Source organism: Mirounga leonina, unplaced genomic scaffold (assembly GCF_011800145.1).
Source record: "Mirounga leonina isolate KUSES-001 unplaced genomic scaffold, KU_Mleo_1.0 Mir_154, whole genome shotgun sequence".
Lineage (NCBI taxonomy): Eukaryota > Metazoa > Chordata > Mammalia > Carnivora > Phocidae > Mirounga > Mirounga leonina.
Window position 1 is genome coordinate 2123052 of NW_023270389.1, and position 15949 is coordinate 2139000.

The following is a 15949-nucleotide window of genomic DNA, read 5'->3' on the forward strand; positions in this document are numbered from 1 at the left end:
TCCCTGAGAGCAAGGAGGAAAGGAGGCGGCTTTTGTCATGGAAAGGGGATTTTGACCAGAGTGCAGAAGCTACGATACACTAAGGAGCTTCGGCGAGAGCACATCTGGGGTCACCCGAAGCCCGGGAAGAGAACCTGCTGGAAACGTGTGCAGAGTGGGTGGGGCAGAACTCAGACGGGTTTCTCCTCCTCTCGGCTTTAGTCTTCAGAGTGCGGCCACTGGGCATCGAAACCTAAGCATTCCTTCCTCCTCCCTGTCCCCTGGGGGAGCAGCCAGAGGGGGAAAGGCCACATCTCCGGAAGCTTTCGGGAGCGCAGGCAGAGTGGGCCCACATGGGAGGACACCCCAGCGCTCAGAGAAGAGCCGTCCCACAACTCGGGGGCCTTCTCTGCACGAAATGAAGCCAAGGGTTAACAGCAGATGTGGGGTGATAGCTTTTATTCCAATGACATCAGGGGCAGAGGGACAGGAAGGCGGGTGCAGATGGACTGAAACTGCCCAGCAGAGTCGGAGTCCCGAGGGGAAGAGACGCTCCTTGTACCGTAGGAAGTGGACGGACGGGGTCTTCAACACACAGGGGTCCTTCCTGCCCCTGACCCAAGGCGCCCTGACGTTAGTGTGGATGTGGGACACGACAACTCCTCTGAGCTCAAAAAGGTGCATGAATTAAAGCCATGATCAAAGCCGCGCAGTGACGCATGGTGCCCGTGCTGGGGGAGAATAAATCCCCGAGGGACCCACAAAGGAATGAAATCTGAGCTTGACGGGGGCCATCCTGACCAAGCCGCCAGGGGGGTGGGCAGCAGGGAGAGGGCAGCCGGCCCTGGCTTGGGGGCATGCAGGGAGAAGGGAGCGGGAGGGAACCCGGGCCCCAGGGCAGTGCGGGTCATACTGGGGTGACCACGGGAGGGCAGCAGCCTCCCCCAGGCAAAGGGCAGGCCCTGGCCTCATGCCCTACTGGAGGGAGGCGAGGGCTCTGGGGCTTATCAGCCACACGGCCAGACTCAGGGCGAGGCTCCCGTTAGCGGGACACCCTGCCTGTGACCAGCTGGGGGGGTGTGGGACTCCAGCACTCAGCCCCGTCCTGAGCCCCGGGGGTCCTAAGCCCCGGGCTGGGGAGCCGCAGGGAAGTGCGGTGGTGAGTGCGGGTCAGACTAGCATCCAGCAGGGAAGAGGGCTCAGGGAGCGCCCATGGCCTCCGTCACTGCCGCAGGAGTTTCTTGTTGAGGAGGAAGATGAGAAGGTTGACGTTGACCCTGGCCTTGTTGAAGAGTTTCATGACAGCTACACCTTCGTACTGGAGCTGCAGGAGGTCCTGGGGAGAGGGCAGGGGTGGGCAGGGGTGAGGGCTCTTGGCGGTGGCCCTGCCAGGCTCCGGAATGCTCTCATGCTGGAGCCTCCTGGCCCATCCAGCAGCGCTGGCCACCGAGACCCCACTTCACAGAGGAGGGCACCAAGGCCAACAAAGCACGGTGGCTTAACCAAACGTAAACTCAAGCACGAGGGCTTGAAATATGTTTTATCGTTCAAAAGGCCAAAGAGCAGAACAAAAAAATTTGGGTTTAAAATCACTGCTTCCAGGGGCACCTGGGTGGTTCAGTCGTTGAGCGTCTGCCTTCAGCTCAGGTCACGATCTTGGGGTCCAGGGATCGAGCCCCACATCGGGCTCCCTGCTCTGCAGGGAGTCTGATTCTCCCCCTCCCTCTGCTCCCCCCACTCATGCATGTGTGAACATGCGCACTCTCTCTCTCAAATAAAGAAAATCTTAAAAAAAAAAAAAATCACTGCTTCCCTGAACTCTGGCCTCTGACGGGCCAGCTTCTTCCCCATCGGCCTCAAAGCCTGTACGATTAGGGTAACGCTGTGGGGCCGTGCGCAGGGTGCATGGGGGAGCATGCGTGGTCACGGGCACGGGCTGGGGCTCCCAGTGCTCGTCCCGCTCTGACATCACTAGCCCGAGCCCCGACCTGCTGCTGCGAGGGGCTGGGGACAGAGGGGCTTGGGCTGCGAGACCCTCAGCCTTCTGTTCAGGAACAGAGAGTACTGACTGGGAGGGGAGTGGAGCTGCTGTCCTCTGAGGCCTAGGGAAAGGACGCGGGCCTACTGTGCTCGGGCCAGCACCCGAGCCCGGCAGGTGGCTGGCGGGCCCACGGGAGGCCCCTCACCTGGTAGTGAAGCTGAAACCGCTCCATGTCCACACCCAGGAACTTGGCGTTTACTTCAAACTTTCCTGCCTCGTCTCCAGGGGTGATGTCAAAGATCACGTTTCTGAAGCTGTCAGGGTCAGGATTCGAAATGGGGACTCGGGTGCCTCTTTCCAGGGCCCCAGCCTTGCTCCTCCACCCACTGAGGTGCGGCCAGACAGCGCTGTGTGTCCCTGAGCCCAGACTTCCCCTGGGTTCCCACGGGCACGGCGGCCTGTCTTCCCTGATCACTACGCCGCGGACCCACCATCTACCCACCCTTCTCAGCTGTCCGCTCCTCCAGGAAGTGTCCCCACGCCCTCTGCCATGGGCCATCTCGGACTGTGCTGGCTCACGTCCCCTGGCCTTAGCTTTCTGCCTGGACGTCCCGTCTCCCTCCCCACCGCCCCCGTCCCCACAGCCCCTCCTCCCTCCCCACGCTGGGACACGGCTGGGGTCTGACACGTACTGAGAGGTGGGAAGATCCTCAATTTCCACCAGGACACCCTTCTCCAGGAGCTGGGCGGCGGTGTAACGGAGCAACGGCTGCTTCTTCCCTTTCCCGGAGCTCCTGATTCAAAAAGGCCGCAGAGGATTCACCTTAGCAAGTCTTCAACTCCAAAGACACTGGTCCTCTGTGTGTCTGCAGGAAGGAGATCAGAGCCCGAGGACCCTCCCTGGTGGAGGACAAGGGGCTGCGCTCGAGCCCAAGGCTCGAAGGCCACACTCAGGCGGGGACCATGCGGTCCTGGGATGGGGTCCCTTTCAAAGCTGGTGGAATGGGGCAAAGGCCCCATGGGCGGGGGCGACGGGTCCCAGGTAGCCTTGGGATGCAGGGCAGCACCTACGAGGAGCGGGGGGCCAGGTGGTCCAGGCAGGCCCGGATGTATTGGCCGTAGTAGTCACCCTGCTCCTCGCAGAAGGCCGTCTTGGCGTCCAGGCCCCGCAGCGTGGCCTGCAGCTTCCCCAGCTCTGCCTTCCGCCGCTGCCGCTGCCGGCACTGGCTGCGGATGTCCTGCGGTCAGGGGACCAAGGCAGGGTGAGTTGGCCCCGCTGACAGCAGAGCCTCAGGGCCCGAGTAAGCCCAGGGCACTCCCTGGGAGCGGCTTCAGGAAAGGCAGGAAGAGGCCAAATTCACAGCTGCTTCTCCTAGGAGGAGGGCAAGCTCAAGGACTCCATCCCACACCCTCAAGGGACGTCCTCGCGGCCTGGCCGGCGCCGAGCACGAACTGTTTCGAGCCTCCTTGTTTTTTAGTAAAGGAGAGGTGCAAGAAGAGTCCCCTCCCTGAGACCTTCCCTTCGGAAAGGACCCTGCTGTGTAGGTCTGCTGGCTTCCCTGGCTGGTGACAAGTTTGGGTGGACACCTGCCAGAGGGAGGCCTGCCTTTCAGGCACCTGCCCCGCCGACACACCCGCATGCGCCTGCGGTGCACCCCTGCCCGCCCCCCCGCCCACACAGGTCCCACGCGCCCCCCGCCCCGCCCCCCGCCCACCCAAAGCCCCGCCCCCGCCCCTCGCCCTGGCGCTTGTCTCCGGACCCCAGCCCTGGGCGCTACCTTGGCCAGTCCGTCCACCAGCCCCTGGTAGCCGTCGCGGGCACTGACCAGCCCCAGGCCCTCCAGCCGGCGCAGGTTCCGCAGGACGCGCCGTCGCTTGTCTGCCAGCGGCAGGAGGGCGTGCGCGGTCAGCGAGCGGTGCCGGCGCAGGGGCTCCGGGGTCTGGCTCTCGCAGGCCCGGCGCTGGCACGTCAGCCGCTTGTGGGCCGCTTCCTGGGGGACAGAGGAGCTGGAGGGACCCAGCCGGCGCTGCCATCCAGCCCCCCGGGGCAGCCCCCCAGCTCCCGGGGGTGGGGCCGGGCGGAGCGGGTGGCTCGGGAAGAACAGCCGAGGGCGGCATCAGGGACACAGACGGGCCTGGGGTCAGCGCAGGGGGACCCCAACGGGAGCCGCAGCAGAGCCACCTCCCAACGCGGCTCCGGGACATTCATGCGGGGGTGTTCCTCGCCTTTGTTTGTCCTGTTTGGGACAAGCTTCCACCTGCCCGCCGGCCTCACCTTTTCCCTGGGAAGCCCGTGGCTTAGACCTCCACCCACTCACTACCTTCTCCTGCCTCCAGGCCTCCCGGGCGCCCCCCCCCCGCCCCCCGCCCAGCGCCAGCCCTCCAGCGCCGTCCAGGACAGCTGCCCAGACCGCCGCCCGCAGCGCCCAGCTCGGCCCCCGGGGCAGGTGTCCCTGCGGAGCTCACTCTTGTTGCAGGGGGAGCCCCAGTGTGGCTCTGGGGAGCACAGCTGTCTGCTTGCAGCGGGCTGTGGGCGGGTCCGGGGGAAGGAATGGGCGGGGCTGGTAGGCTGGGGGATGCACACACAGTGCTTGCGAGCGACCTGGCCACTCACCTGCTCTCTGGTCGCGGGGAGGGACAGCATCTCCTCGAGGGAGTCCCCAGGCTGGAACTGCATGATGTCGGCTAGCATCTGCTTGGTGCTGCAGGAGGCCGGGAGGGGCAGGGAGGGGGCTGGACATGGGGCTGGCCGGAAACTGAGAGGGAGCGGACCCTGGCCGCGTCATGGCTGCCAAGGACGCTTGGGAGGTCAGGAGACATCACGGTGGGCTGAGGGGTCTCAGTGTGCAAGCACCGTGCTGCCTCACCCCTGCCCTCTGCTGAGAGGGCCCTCCCACAGACTGTCACCGTGAGTCCTGGGGCTGAAGGACACGCTCCCTTGTCTGGGAGACCTTCCCCAGCTCCGATGTCCCTTCTGCTGACGGCCACCTTCCTCCTGGGGGCTCTGGCTGTGTGTTCTCGCCTGGCCCCACCCTGCTAGGAGGCCTTCGGTGGTAAGACAAAGCTGACCACCTGGCTCCCTGGTTTACTGGGTGGATGGGTGCGGGGAGGGGGCTGCCATGCTGGTGCAGGACTGAGGTGGCTACTTGGCTCCTCTTCTGCCCGGATGGCCAGCCGGCCCTGCTGGGCGCCCCCCTCACGCTCACAGAACTGGGGACGGGAAGCTCCAGGCCCCTCTCCTGACCATGACTTCCGGCAGGCCACTTCGCCCCCGTGTCTCTGGACCATACAGCAGGGAAACCATCCCCAACGTCACAGTTGTCCCTCAGGTCAAACAGTAACACGTGAAAAAGCATTTGGTAGACAGCGCGACAGCATGCCAACATCAGGTGCTACCGCATCCCAAGTCTCCCCCGGCCTTCAGCCGAAGCCCAGAGCCAAGGCCTCGGGGACACAGAGGCCCGGCGAGGGCAGCGCCACTGAGGCCTCGGGGAGAACTGCCCGAGGGACGGCAGCTCAGGAAGACGATGGAGGGGCCGAGGCCCCGGCCGAGGCGGCCTCACCCACCTCAGAAGCAGGCTCCGGGCACTGGTGTCGCCCGCGTCCGTCTCTAGCCCTTCAAACTTGTTGGCGAGCGTCAGGGACACCTCCAGCTTGCTCAGGTCCGGGCTCCCATCTGCGGCCACGCCCTCCCCTGAGGTGGGGCGACGGAGGAGACCAGCGTGCGTGGACGTGCCCGGACAGCCATGCTAGCCGCCCGCCCCGTGCACCTCCGGCCCGGGAGAAGCGTGTCCACACTGTCCAAGGCGGCACCCTGGCCCTCGGCCCTCAGCCCTCAGCACCGATGGGAGGGCTGTCGCCCAGAGCTCACCCTCCGACCAACACCTTCGGACCAGGGGCCTGGAGTTTCCGGCTCCCAACCTGTCACCACCCCCACCCTGACCTTCTACCCCTGGACCGTTCCTCTCATTCCACAGCTCCTGTCAGAAACCCTTAGAGACTCAAAACAGACCCGCATCCATCCACGTCTCTCTCACGTGATTTGATCGGCCATTTCCATGACGGCACTGGGTCCCCCTACTGTCTGTCCCCTTTCTCCCTATCAGCCCATGTCCACGTGTCCATCTTAGGACCGGGGAAGAGAGGAGGGGCGCGCGCCGATAGGCTCCCTGGCACGCATCCCCGACTTAACAAGAACTCCAGGCCGGGCGTGCTCACCCGCCTGCCATCCTTCCTGCAGGCCCCCCAGCCGGCCCCCCAGCCCAGCACGGCACGCACCGATGAGGTCAGGGATGGTGGGCAGCTCCCCGAGGTCCTCCAGGAGCTCGTGCAGCGGGTCGCAGTGGTCGGGGGCGACCCAGTCCTGGTGCTCCAGCAGCAGCTGCAGGTCAGAGCAGCCCAGCAGATGCAGGCCCGAGTGGGGCGTTCCTCCGAGGGCCGGCCCCCCAGCGACCCCCGGCTGCACCCCTCACCCTGTGCGTGTTGACCAGCTCCCCGACGGTGATGTACACTATGGGCTTGGCCACAGCCACCATGTCCGAGTACTCGTCCATCGCAAAGCGCTCTTCTGGCTCCGGGACCTGGCAGGCTCGGCACACGAACCTCCTATCTCCAGAGGAAGGGTATGGGAGGGGTGGGCCAGGCAGCACCCCCCATGCTCTGTTCCCCGCCGCAGTGCCCAACAGGCCCCCCCACCCCCCCAGGGTCCTCTCCAGCCCACTGGGCAGTCCTTCCAACAATCCACCTTCCGGCTCGCTAACTACACGCTTCACCTCCATGCGACGCTTCTTCAAGAACTGCAGAGAGGCAGGTGGGGCACGACAGAAGGCAGGAGGAGGAGGAGAAGGGGACAGACCTGAACTTGAGGTGCGTCTCCTCCAGGTAGTCGTTCAAGGCCTGCAGGTGTCTGCTCTCCCCGGAGAAGGCCTTGCCCGCCGCAGCATGCTGCAGGACTTGAGCCACAGCCCCGAGCGCATGCCGCTGGGAGGTGGCCAGGGCGCCGCCTGCGGCCATGGCCACAATGTCGAAGGCGTCGGGGGCCACGATGGCTGGGTTCAGGAAGCGGTAGTACAGGAGGTTCCCGACCACCTGAGGGCAGAGGAAACCATCCCAGGAGCGCCCTGGGGTCTGCCTTGGTGCCCCTGCCCCACTCCCCAGCTCCCGTGGCTGGGAGGGACGTGGGCCAACCCTGTCATGTTCCACAAAACACCCACTCAAGGTCACACCGCAAAACGTGAGCAGGAGCCGGGACCGGAACCCAGACCTCCTGACAAGTCCAGGGCTCCCCGCCCTGTTCGCTCACGGCCCAGCTGCTTTTGCACCTGCCAGCAGAAGGCCTGCTGCTGAGCCGGGACGGAGAAGGCCGTCCCGCTGGGATTTTACAGCACAGGGTTTTCTATCCTTTTGTCTCAGTCCAGGGGTTCACAGGCACCAGGACAAAGGAGAGCTCTGGAATCTGGGGAGGACAGATGGCACTTGCCTTGTAGACCTCGTTTTCCGAGGCATCAGGGAACCTCTCTGCCAGAGTGGTCTTCAGGACCTTGGCCACATACCGCATCCCGTACCTGGGGACAACGTGTGCGTGCGCTGTGGTCCCACCATCCCGCCAGAGCTCAGTGCCCACAAGTGCTGCCTCCTTACTTGCCCGGGCCTGGCGCACTGGCCCCCCACTATCCACAGCCAGTACCCGGGGCTGGTGTGCAGCCTGCGGCCTGGCCTGAGGGCCTCGGCTTTGCCTCTCTCCAGTGTCCCCTGGAGACACCCCAGAGCCCCGGATTTGGCCTGCCTTCCCCCACAGTGGCACCTTCAGCTTGTCCCCTGGGCATGTGACACAGCCAGAACCATGTCTCAGGATGGCCTGGGAGCCTCTGAGGAGGCCAGCCTTGTCTCAGCACAGAGCACCCGGGAGGGTCTGGGAGGGTCTGCAGGCAGGACATGAGGACAAGCAGGGACCGGAGTAGGAGCTCCAGTCCTGCCTCCACCGCGAACCAGATGGTGGCTTACAAGACTCCCTTCCCCTGCAGGTTTGCCCCCTGCTCTGGAAAACCGAGGCCAGCGTTTCTACTCTCTCTAGCTCTGGGTTTTTGTGAGAATCTAGTGAAATGATGTTTGTGGAAGTAGCGTATAATGGTATAGTGATATCCAGACGTGCTAGACTTTATCATCACGATTCCTATTATGGATGTGCCACCGACAAATTCAATCTCCTTCCACCTCCCAGGGTTCAGCTCCCAGGGGCCTGGCTGGGGCGGGGCGGATGCACGTACGGGATCTGCTCCACAGAGGACATGATGGCCACAAGGAACTTGTCGGTCATGGCGAGGAGGCTGCGGAGGGAGATGTCCAATCGTCTCTGGACCTCGGGGTGGCTCAAGGCCTGCTCTGGGGTGACATCGTAGGGGAGGTGGCTGTGGGCAGAGAGCCAAGGTATCAGCCAGAGCCCCTCCCACAGCCTCCCCTCCCGAAGCCCCACCCCCCCGAACTCTTCGCCTAATAGCAGGACCCACCCGACGCACGTGCGCACATGCACACAAACGCACACGTAGACACGTGCACACCCACACTAAGGGCAGCCCAGCGTGCTCAAGGGGACCAGGCCAGACCAAGAGAAAGGTCTCCGAAGGAACGGAGCAACGTGGGTGGAAGGTGAAGAAGAAAGAGTTGCAGGGCCCACGGCGGGTGGGCGAGAGTAGGACGGATGGACAAGCCGCAGTGTATAGAGGACTCCTCAGGGGAGCTGGAGGCCACGGCTGCCCTGCATCTAGTCTTTGGCAGTTGGGGCAATCGGGAAGACGACCTGTAAGCCCATATGCCACAGGAGAAGCCCCCAGAACGGGCTGCTCCTCGGCGGCCCTACTGCCTAGGGACCCACGCACCTGAGCAACGCCCCGTGTCTACAGGCCTGACCCAGCCGCCGCTGCCTTATTGGTCTGCTTATCTGGAAATCTGTTCAGCTATCCCCCGTCAATAAGGAGTCCAGGTCCCAACTCCTGGCCAAGTGGACGTATCATTTGCAAGCAGGACATGGCACTTAAACACATTTGCATACTCCTCTGTGTTCATTTTGTGTAAAGCACACCAGCTCCACGTAATTACCAGAGGGGGGTCGAAAAGGCTACTTTATTTCATCCGATAGGGCGGCCGGCCGATTTGCGTCCGTCCGCACGCTCACGGATACGCCGCCCGGGAGGCCCCAGAGCAAGCCGGTCCAGGGAGCTCTCCCTGTGCCATTGCTCACCTGCGCTGTCCGGTCTGGGCCTCGCTCTGGTTGATCCAGCTCTTGTACAGGTGAACGGGGTCAGTGTGGATGCTCAGCGTCCTGTCCTCCAGCACGTCCTGGATGACTCTGCCCAGGATCTCCCGCAGGGCACTCTGGCCCCGCTCGTTCCGGTAGAACCTCACCACCAGCCTCACCACCGTGGGGTTGCCGGTCACCATGTCCTGGGGCCTCTCCAACTTTGACCTACGGTTCAAGAGGTCACGGAAGCTGGTCTCCTGCCTCTGGGTAGGACAAACAGCTGTGCTTCCTTCTTGAGATTTTGGCTCTTCAAAGCCCACTCTGGATGCCTCCTCTGAAGGCAGGTCCCAACAGCTGGATCTTGGCCTGTGCGCTAACCTTCCGCCCCGGCCTCCCTCCATCTGTCCTCGGAGAGGTCCTCCGGGCCTCGGGAGGCTGAGAAAAGAGGTCTTCTGATTCCGTTTCTCCCCGCCAACCTCCGCAAATTCTCACCGGGCGAAGGAGCCCGCAGTGGCAGCCCGGCCGTCCCCCCCGCGTCCCTCTGCACGTGCAGAGCCTACCTGATCTCCTCCTGGAGCGTGGTCTTGAATAGCTGCAGCAGCAGGTAGGCCTCGCGGCGGCTGGAGGCATAATTGTACAGGCTGAAAATCACGGACTCCACGAACTTGGTGGTTTTGTTCTGCGGCATGTGAAAGATCAGCTTGGCCAGGTAGATGGGTTGCGTCTGCAAGCAGTGGGGGAACGGGAGTGGCTTACGAGGTGCCTGGAGGACGAGCGATCGGACAAAGAAAGGCTCTCCTGCCAGGAGCTTCCTCGGAGGACAAACAGGAGGGCACTGTCTCTGTCTCTGGGGTCAAGGCATTAGGGTTGGGAAAGGACACCGTACGTGGAGAGAAAGGCCTCGAGGCCCCAGACCCTTCAGGGATGGTGGGGTCCTCTCCTCACCTGGAGCAGGTAGAAGAGGTGTTGGTAAGCTTCTAGCTTCTGCCTTTTCTCTTTGCTCAGCGACTTCAGTCCCTTCTGCTTGTCCAGAACCATCATGCCCGCCAGGTGCTCCTTGTTCTTCTTGGTCAGCTTCTTGCAGTGGGAGACCACCTCCTGCAGGGGCAGGGGGTGGGGGGTGGGGAGGGTGTGGGGGGAGGGCGGGCCAGCACAGAGCAGAGCGGACGGTCAGCATCAGCATCTCGAAGAGCCGGGACTTTCTGCCATTCAAGGCATTCACGGCACGAGCGAGAGATCAACAGTTCTGGGACGCAGAGGGCCCCCCACCCCAGCCACCCTGACACTCGGTCTAGCTCCTCCGCTCTCACAGGGGGAGTCCCCGCAGAGAACCGGGTCTCCAGGCCCTGACGTCGTGTCTGTGGGTTTTTGCTGTCTTGAGCTGGAGCTCTCACTCCTCCCCATCGCTGCGCGTCTGCCTGCCCATTCACTGTCGGAGGAGCTTCGTGTCTACCTCTACGCTGCCCCGGCAAGGTGCGCACTCGGACTCTCCCTGCTTCCCAAGGAGGAAACAGACCTCGAGATCACACGGGCAGCCCACATCCATGACGAAGAAGCAGAGGCAGGCGCTCTCATTTCACAGCAAGGCTCCGTCCACCCGGTCACTGGCCCCCACCGATCACCGGAAGGGCAGGGACTCCTGGAGCGAGTCCCCGGGAGTGGCTGGACGCGGGAGGGGCTGGCCGCTCACCTGCAGGGTGATCCGGTTCTTTACCAGCAGGCCGATCTTGATATCCATGAGGTTGAGGTCCTGCTGCAGCTGCTGATTGGACCGGATCTTCCGGACCACCTCCTCCTGGAGCTTCAGCAGCTCGGCCTCAGCCAGGAAGTCCTCCTGGCTTTGATTCAAGAGGTGGGCAAATCTGCATACCACGCGGAGAGGGGGATGGGGTGCGTGGACTGGCGGGAAGGGGACAGGCGTCAGGACTGGCGGTGCCCTCCCAGAGGCTTTCTCGCCAGCCCCCTGCCTGTTACTAGCCCTTGGTCCCCATCCTGCTTGAGGCCAACAGGTCCCCAACGCCCAGCACTTTTCTAACTGGTTCTGCTTGTGCCAAGGGGGCAGTGGAATGCCTCAAGCCAGTCCTGTCCCCAAGCTCCCTAGGTGATAGCCAGGTATGATGGATGAGGTCCACCCCTTGCTTGTCCCCAACCAGGGCCCACACCAGAGACCTCCCAGCCCCAGGTCAGAGCCCTAGCTCCCTCTGACGAACCCCCACTCCAATTTGCTCCTCAGATGGGCTGAGTGCCCAGTCAGAGAGGGACTGGCGGCACCCCATGGGCAGGACAGGCTCAGAGTGGTTAAGGACACGTAGCCGGTGCCGTGCATTCTACTTGAAGCCGATGAGTGTCGCCTCAGGCCCAGAAGGGAAAAGGCCCACATCTTACAGAACCCAAGGGCTGGAGGCCAACTTGGAAATGGGCCCTGGGTCCACCTCACAAAGAGGAGGACCTCCAAGGCTGGGCTTCTGGTCTTTAAAAAACAGGAGCCGAGGGTGCCTGGGTGGCTCAGTTGGTTAAGCGACTGCCTTCGGCTCAGGTCATGATCCTGGAGTCCCGGGATCGAGTCCCACATCGGGCTCCCTGCTCGGCAGGGAGTCTGCTTCTCCCTCTGACCCTCCCCCCTCTCATGCTCTCTCTATGTCATTCTCTCTCTCAAATAAATAAATAAAATCTTAAAAAAAAAAAAAAAAAAAAACAGGAGCCGAAAGCAGCCCAGGACCTGTGTGAGGCTTTAGATGCACACCCCACAAAGGGGACTGAGGGACAGGACAAGGGAGTGCCATTTGCTGCTGGCACTGAGGTCCCAGCACCGTATAAGGCTTCACGCATGCGGGCCCACAGAGGGACGGAGCTGGGGGAGCTCTGGGCCACACAAGAAGGCAAAGTGCAAGAAGGCGTGGACTCTAGGGGGAGAAGACCCTTCCCTGTTTGCCTTGGTGGCAGCAATGGGGAGATCACTGAAGCCCGGGACGGCAAGCACCTGCCAAGGGGAGCCTTCCCCGTGACCAGGCTGTTTCTGGGGTGGGCGGGGGCTTTGGCTACAGCCCTTATTCGACGGCGTTCCTGTACAGACGTCTCGTACCTTCTCTTTTCCTGCTGTGCGGCCCCGGGAGGGATATCTAGACCTGCCCGACTCCAGGGAAATTGCTGTCTCTCCCTCCAGCCTGAGGGATCCCCAAAGGCAGAGCACATGTCCTCACTCCCACATGCACCCCGGGTCCAGAGGCTTGCTCAAGGTTGGGGCATCAGCTGTTGATGAGGAAGGAGCTCAAGAAGGACAGACAACTTCTCCAAAGCCCAGTTGTAAGCCATGGAGTGGCATGACCTCTGCCCTGTTGACTATCGAAAGCCATGCACTCGCAGACAGAGGAGGGAGAATGGGCAGTTTACTCACAGCGAAGAGAGGGGCCCAGGCAGCGTACCTAACATCCTGTAGTCATCCCGGGCCTTCTGGGCGCGGAAAAATGCCTGGATCTTCACAATGGACTTAACCTGCCGTGAACGCAGGTGGGGAAAGGCTTACTGGCTGTCCTCGCCTGGTTCTCCTGGGCGAAGGCTGGGCATGGGGACGGGGCAGCAGGATGCACTCACATTCTTCTGGAAGTATCCCAGACGCCTCCGGTATCGCCTCCGAGCTGCCCACATCCGGGCCCAGGCCTGGATCTGAGGACACACGCTGCCTCTGAGCTGCATGCTCAGGCACCGGCCCTCGGACCCGGGCCAGCCATCTCCAGAGGCGGCAAGAGGACTAACGATCGGCTCGGAGGCCCCTCGGGAGACAGGAGCCTCCCCCCTCCCCGCGGCAGCGGCAGCTACCTTGATCACAGCATCCGAGTTTGCTCTGAAATACCGCAGCCGCTCCCGGTACGCCTTCCGTCGCCTGTAACCCCGCCAGTGAGCCTGTGTGTCAGGACAGGAGAGGGGGCGATCTCTGCTGGCCCCCGCCGGCCAGAGGGGCCATCCCAGGGGGCGCGGGGCGGGGGAGGGGGAGGGGAAACCAGCCCCACTCTCAGAGTATGGCTACCCTCACGGGGAGACCGCGCCAGCCAAGCACACTCTGCAGCACCCTCCCTGGTCCCACACACACGCGTGCAAGCACACACACACACACACACGTGCAATCCACCCCACGCACCGTCACGGAACCCAACTGGAAGACCCAAGCTGTAAAGACATTAACGAAGTCTACACTGACTTCAGGGCACGCACCAGGTCCCCCCAGATGCACTCATGTGCAGTCTGGGGAGGCACACGGGGCTCGGACGGAAGGCGTGGGCAGGCACAGAACCTCACAGCCCACCTCTACTGAGGCCATGTGGGCCACAGGCCATGGAGGCTCCTCTAGCTCACACTGCTTGCCTCGCCAGCACCCCACCCCCACCAGCCTGCCCCCAACAGCGCCCCGCCCCGGCTGGTCTGCCCTCAGGGGCTGGGATGACCGGCTCCTCTGTAAACGACACCCACTCTGGTCTCTAAAACACAAACCTGGAGGCTCCCCTCCCCCTTAGGGGCCTCTCCCCTTTCACAGCAAGCTCCTGTGAGATCAGTTTTCCTCAAGAACCACCTGGGCTACGTCTCTTAGCCCCAGAGCTTCCCGAAGTTCTCAACCACCTGACCCCATGCGACTCTCCGGTGGTCCCTTCCTTCTTAGTGACTCCAGCCTCTTCAGACGTTGCACTTCCTTCTAAATGTGCGTGGTGACGCTCTGGCCCCGGGCCCTTGTTTATGCCCCTGACCCCTGCAATCCCTCCTATCTTTTCGGGCCCACGTGAAACATCTCCTGGGCACTCAGGCCCTGCACAGTCCTCCACCTCGGACACTGCAGCAGACTGGCGTGTTCAGAGCGTCCCCGTTCACCCAACAGTCCTCCCAGCCCTTCCTAAAGCCGCTCTGCTGGCCACATTCCACTCCATGGCTGACCCCGTCGCTCTGTTGGGACAGGATGTAAGAGGCAGCGTGGCCTGGGATGGCAGCTGTCCACCTAGAGCCTGGAGGCCAGGGAGCCCCCCCGCCCCCACCCGAGCGTTTCCTTAGCACTGCTTCCTCTCCTTGCCCAGGCGTGGCTGTCCCTCTCAGGGGACCCCTCTCAGCTCTTCCCCCTTAGAGAAGAGGCCTCCCAGTCTGGACCGGTCAGAAGTCAGGACCTGATGTGCAGCTCAGCCAGGCTCAGAGCTTCCGGGAGCCCCACTTCTGACTCCTACTTCCCTGAGGCTCCAGGCCTCTGCCAGGACCCAGGCCAGGGCCCGCACAGCCCCAGGGCTGGTGGCACACGTGCCCTCTGACCCCGCGCCCTCTCTCGCTGTGGCATTTCAGCTCTTTAGTTTGCGTGTGAAATTCCAGTCCAAGCTCAGGAGGGAGGCATCTCCATGATCAGACCACTAAATGCTAATTACCAAGGTTCTGTACTGAGTCCTGGGACCCGTGCCCTACAATTTAACACGTTCTAATGGCTGCCACCCACGGAGGGCTCACCGCACTCAGCGCCCCGTGTACTTTCCCGCTGAGCCCGCACAATCCACACGCGAGGTGAGGACTGTCGCTGTGAATAAGAAATGGTGTTGGAGCAGGCTTAGGAGAGGTGCCCAAGGTCGTATGACCCAGAGCGAGAGGACGAGGGGGCACACTCCAGCCTCCGACTCTAAAGCCTGAGCCCCCAGTCCCTGCCCTGCGCCCGCTGGCTCGTCCCTGAGGGCTACACGCCCGCCCGCGCAGCGTCCTCCCCCCCCGGGCTCTTGGGGCCGCCCTCCTGTCCCCACCATCACAGCATCTAACGTCAGCTGTGCCCCAGGTCCTGCTGGGGGAGCTGTGGTCACTCATGTGTCCCATCGGTCTCCTGCCCTTGCCCGGCCCAGGGGGCATCCTTGCAGACGTTTAGTCAATAAAGAACCTTTGCGCTGCGCATACGTCCACGCGGCCTTCAGGTCACATCTACCTGGGGTCTGTTTGCTCAACTCCCATCTTTCCTGGCTTGTAAAGCGGGCGGGCCCGAAGCCCATCTTCCCAGTTACTCGTGGGCTCCACCCGCGGCCACACTGGACCAGCCACAGGGCCAGAGGGAGAGAAGAGGGAGCGCCTCGCCTCGGGCTGGTCCACCCTGTCCTGTTTACCCAGCTCGGGAGGTCCTCGTACCTGGAGCCCGTCGTCGGCTTACTAAACGTCACTCCCACCTCCCCACAGGGAGGCGACGAAGGGCTCTTGCTCTGGGGACAGCGAAGGTGACAGTAAGCACCTGCCAGCCAGGCACTGTTCAGAGGCCCGCACGACAAACCTACACGGAGGTGCTACAATGTTCGCACGCCCATTCTGCAGGTGGGGAAACGGGCCGAGTGAGCGCCTGTCGAGATCACACGGCTGCCTGTGCCGGAGCTGGGACCCAAAGCCAGGCAGTCCAGGCTCTAGACAGCCTACTGCTGAGGCCAGGTCATCCCCCTCCACTCAGCAAAAAGCAAGCAGGAAGGAAGCCCCGAAGCTCAGATAAGCCCGGCCCTGACGACTTCGAAGGCCAGAGCCCGCCACCTGGATCTTGATGACCGCCGGCAGCCAGGTCCTCAGGAAGTGGGAGCGTTCTGCAAACGCCTGCCGGACCAGGAAGCCGCGCAGGCGGGCCTGGAGCTGGATGACAAGGCTGATGTTGGCCTTCCAGAGCTGTTGGCGGTCGTGGGCAGCGGTGACCCTGGTGACGGCCGACTGCAGGCGGGAGAGAGCCTGTGAAACTCTTGGCAGAAACGTTGGCAGAGCCCCGTCCCCCGCCC

The 15949-nt window shown here is 63.0% G+C and overlaps 1 protein-coding gene across 1 annotated transcript in view; it reads right to left on the minus strand.

Annotated features, from left to right (window-relative positions):
- Positions 1-435: 435 nt before the first annotated feature.
- The window catches only part of IQGAP3 (IQ motif containing GTPase activating protein 3), a 36320-nt gene continuing 20806 nt past the window's right edge, over positions 436-15949 (minus strand). The window contains exons 19-38 of the mRNA XM_035009872.1: positions 15714-15884; positions 13014-13097; positions 12789-12860; positions 12620-12689; positions 10888-11096; positions 10143-10295; positions 9758-9921; positions 9198-9422; positions 8227-8367; positions 7440-7524; positions 6816-7048; positions 6433-6565; positions 6239-6341; positions 5528-5654; positions 4575-4662; positions 3739-3951; positions 3032-3198; positions 2653-2754; positions 2166-2274; positions 436-1315 (exon numbers count right to left, since the gene is read on the minus strand). Of these exons, the coding sequence (XP_034865763.1) occupies positions 1202-1315; positions 2166-2274; positions 2653-2754; positions 3032-3198; positions 3739-3951; positions 4575-4662; positions 5528-5654; positions 6239-6341; positions 6433-6565; positions 6816-7048; positions 7440-7524; positions 8227-8367; positions 9198-9422; positions 9758-9921; positions 10143-10295; positions 10888-11096; positions 12620-12689; positions 12789-12860; positions 13014-13097; positions 15714-15884 (2763 nt within the window). The 3' untranslated portion in view covers positions 436-1201. The remainder of the gene's footprint in view (positions 1316-2165; positions 2275-2652; positions 2755-3031; positions 3199-3738; positions 3952-4574; positions 4663-5527; positions 5655-6238; positions 6342-6432; positions 6566-6815; positions 7049-7439; positions 7525-8226; positions 8368-9197; positions 9423-9757; positions 9922-10142; positions 10296-10887; positions 11097-12619; positions 12690-12788; positions 12861-13013; positions 13098-15713; positions 15885-15949) is intronic.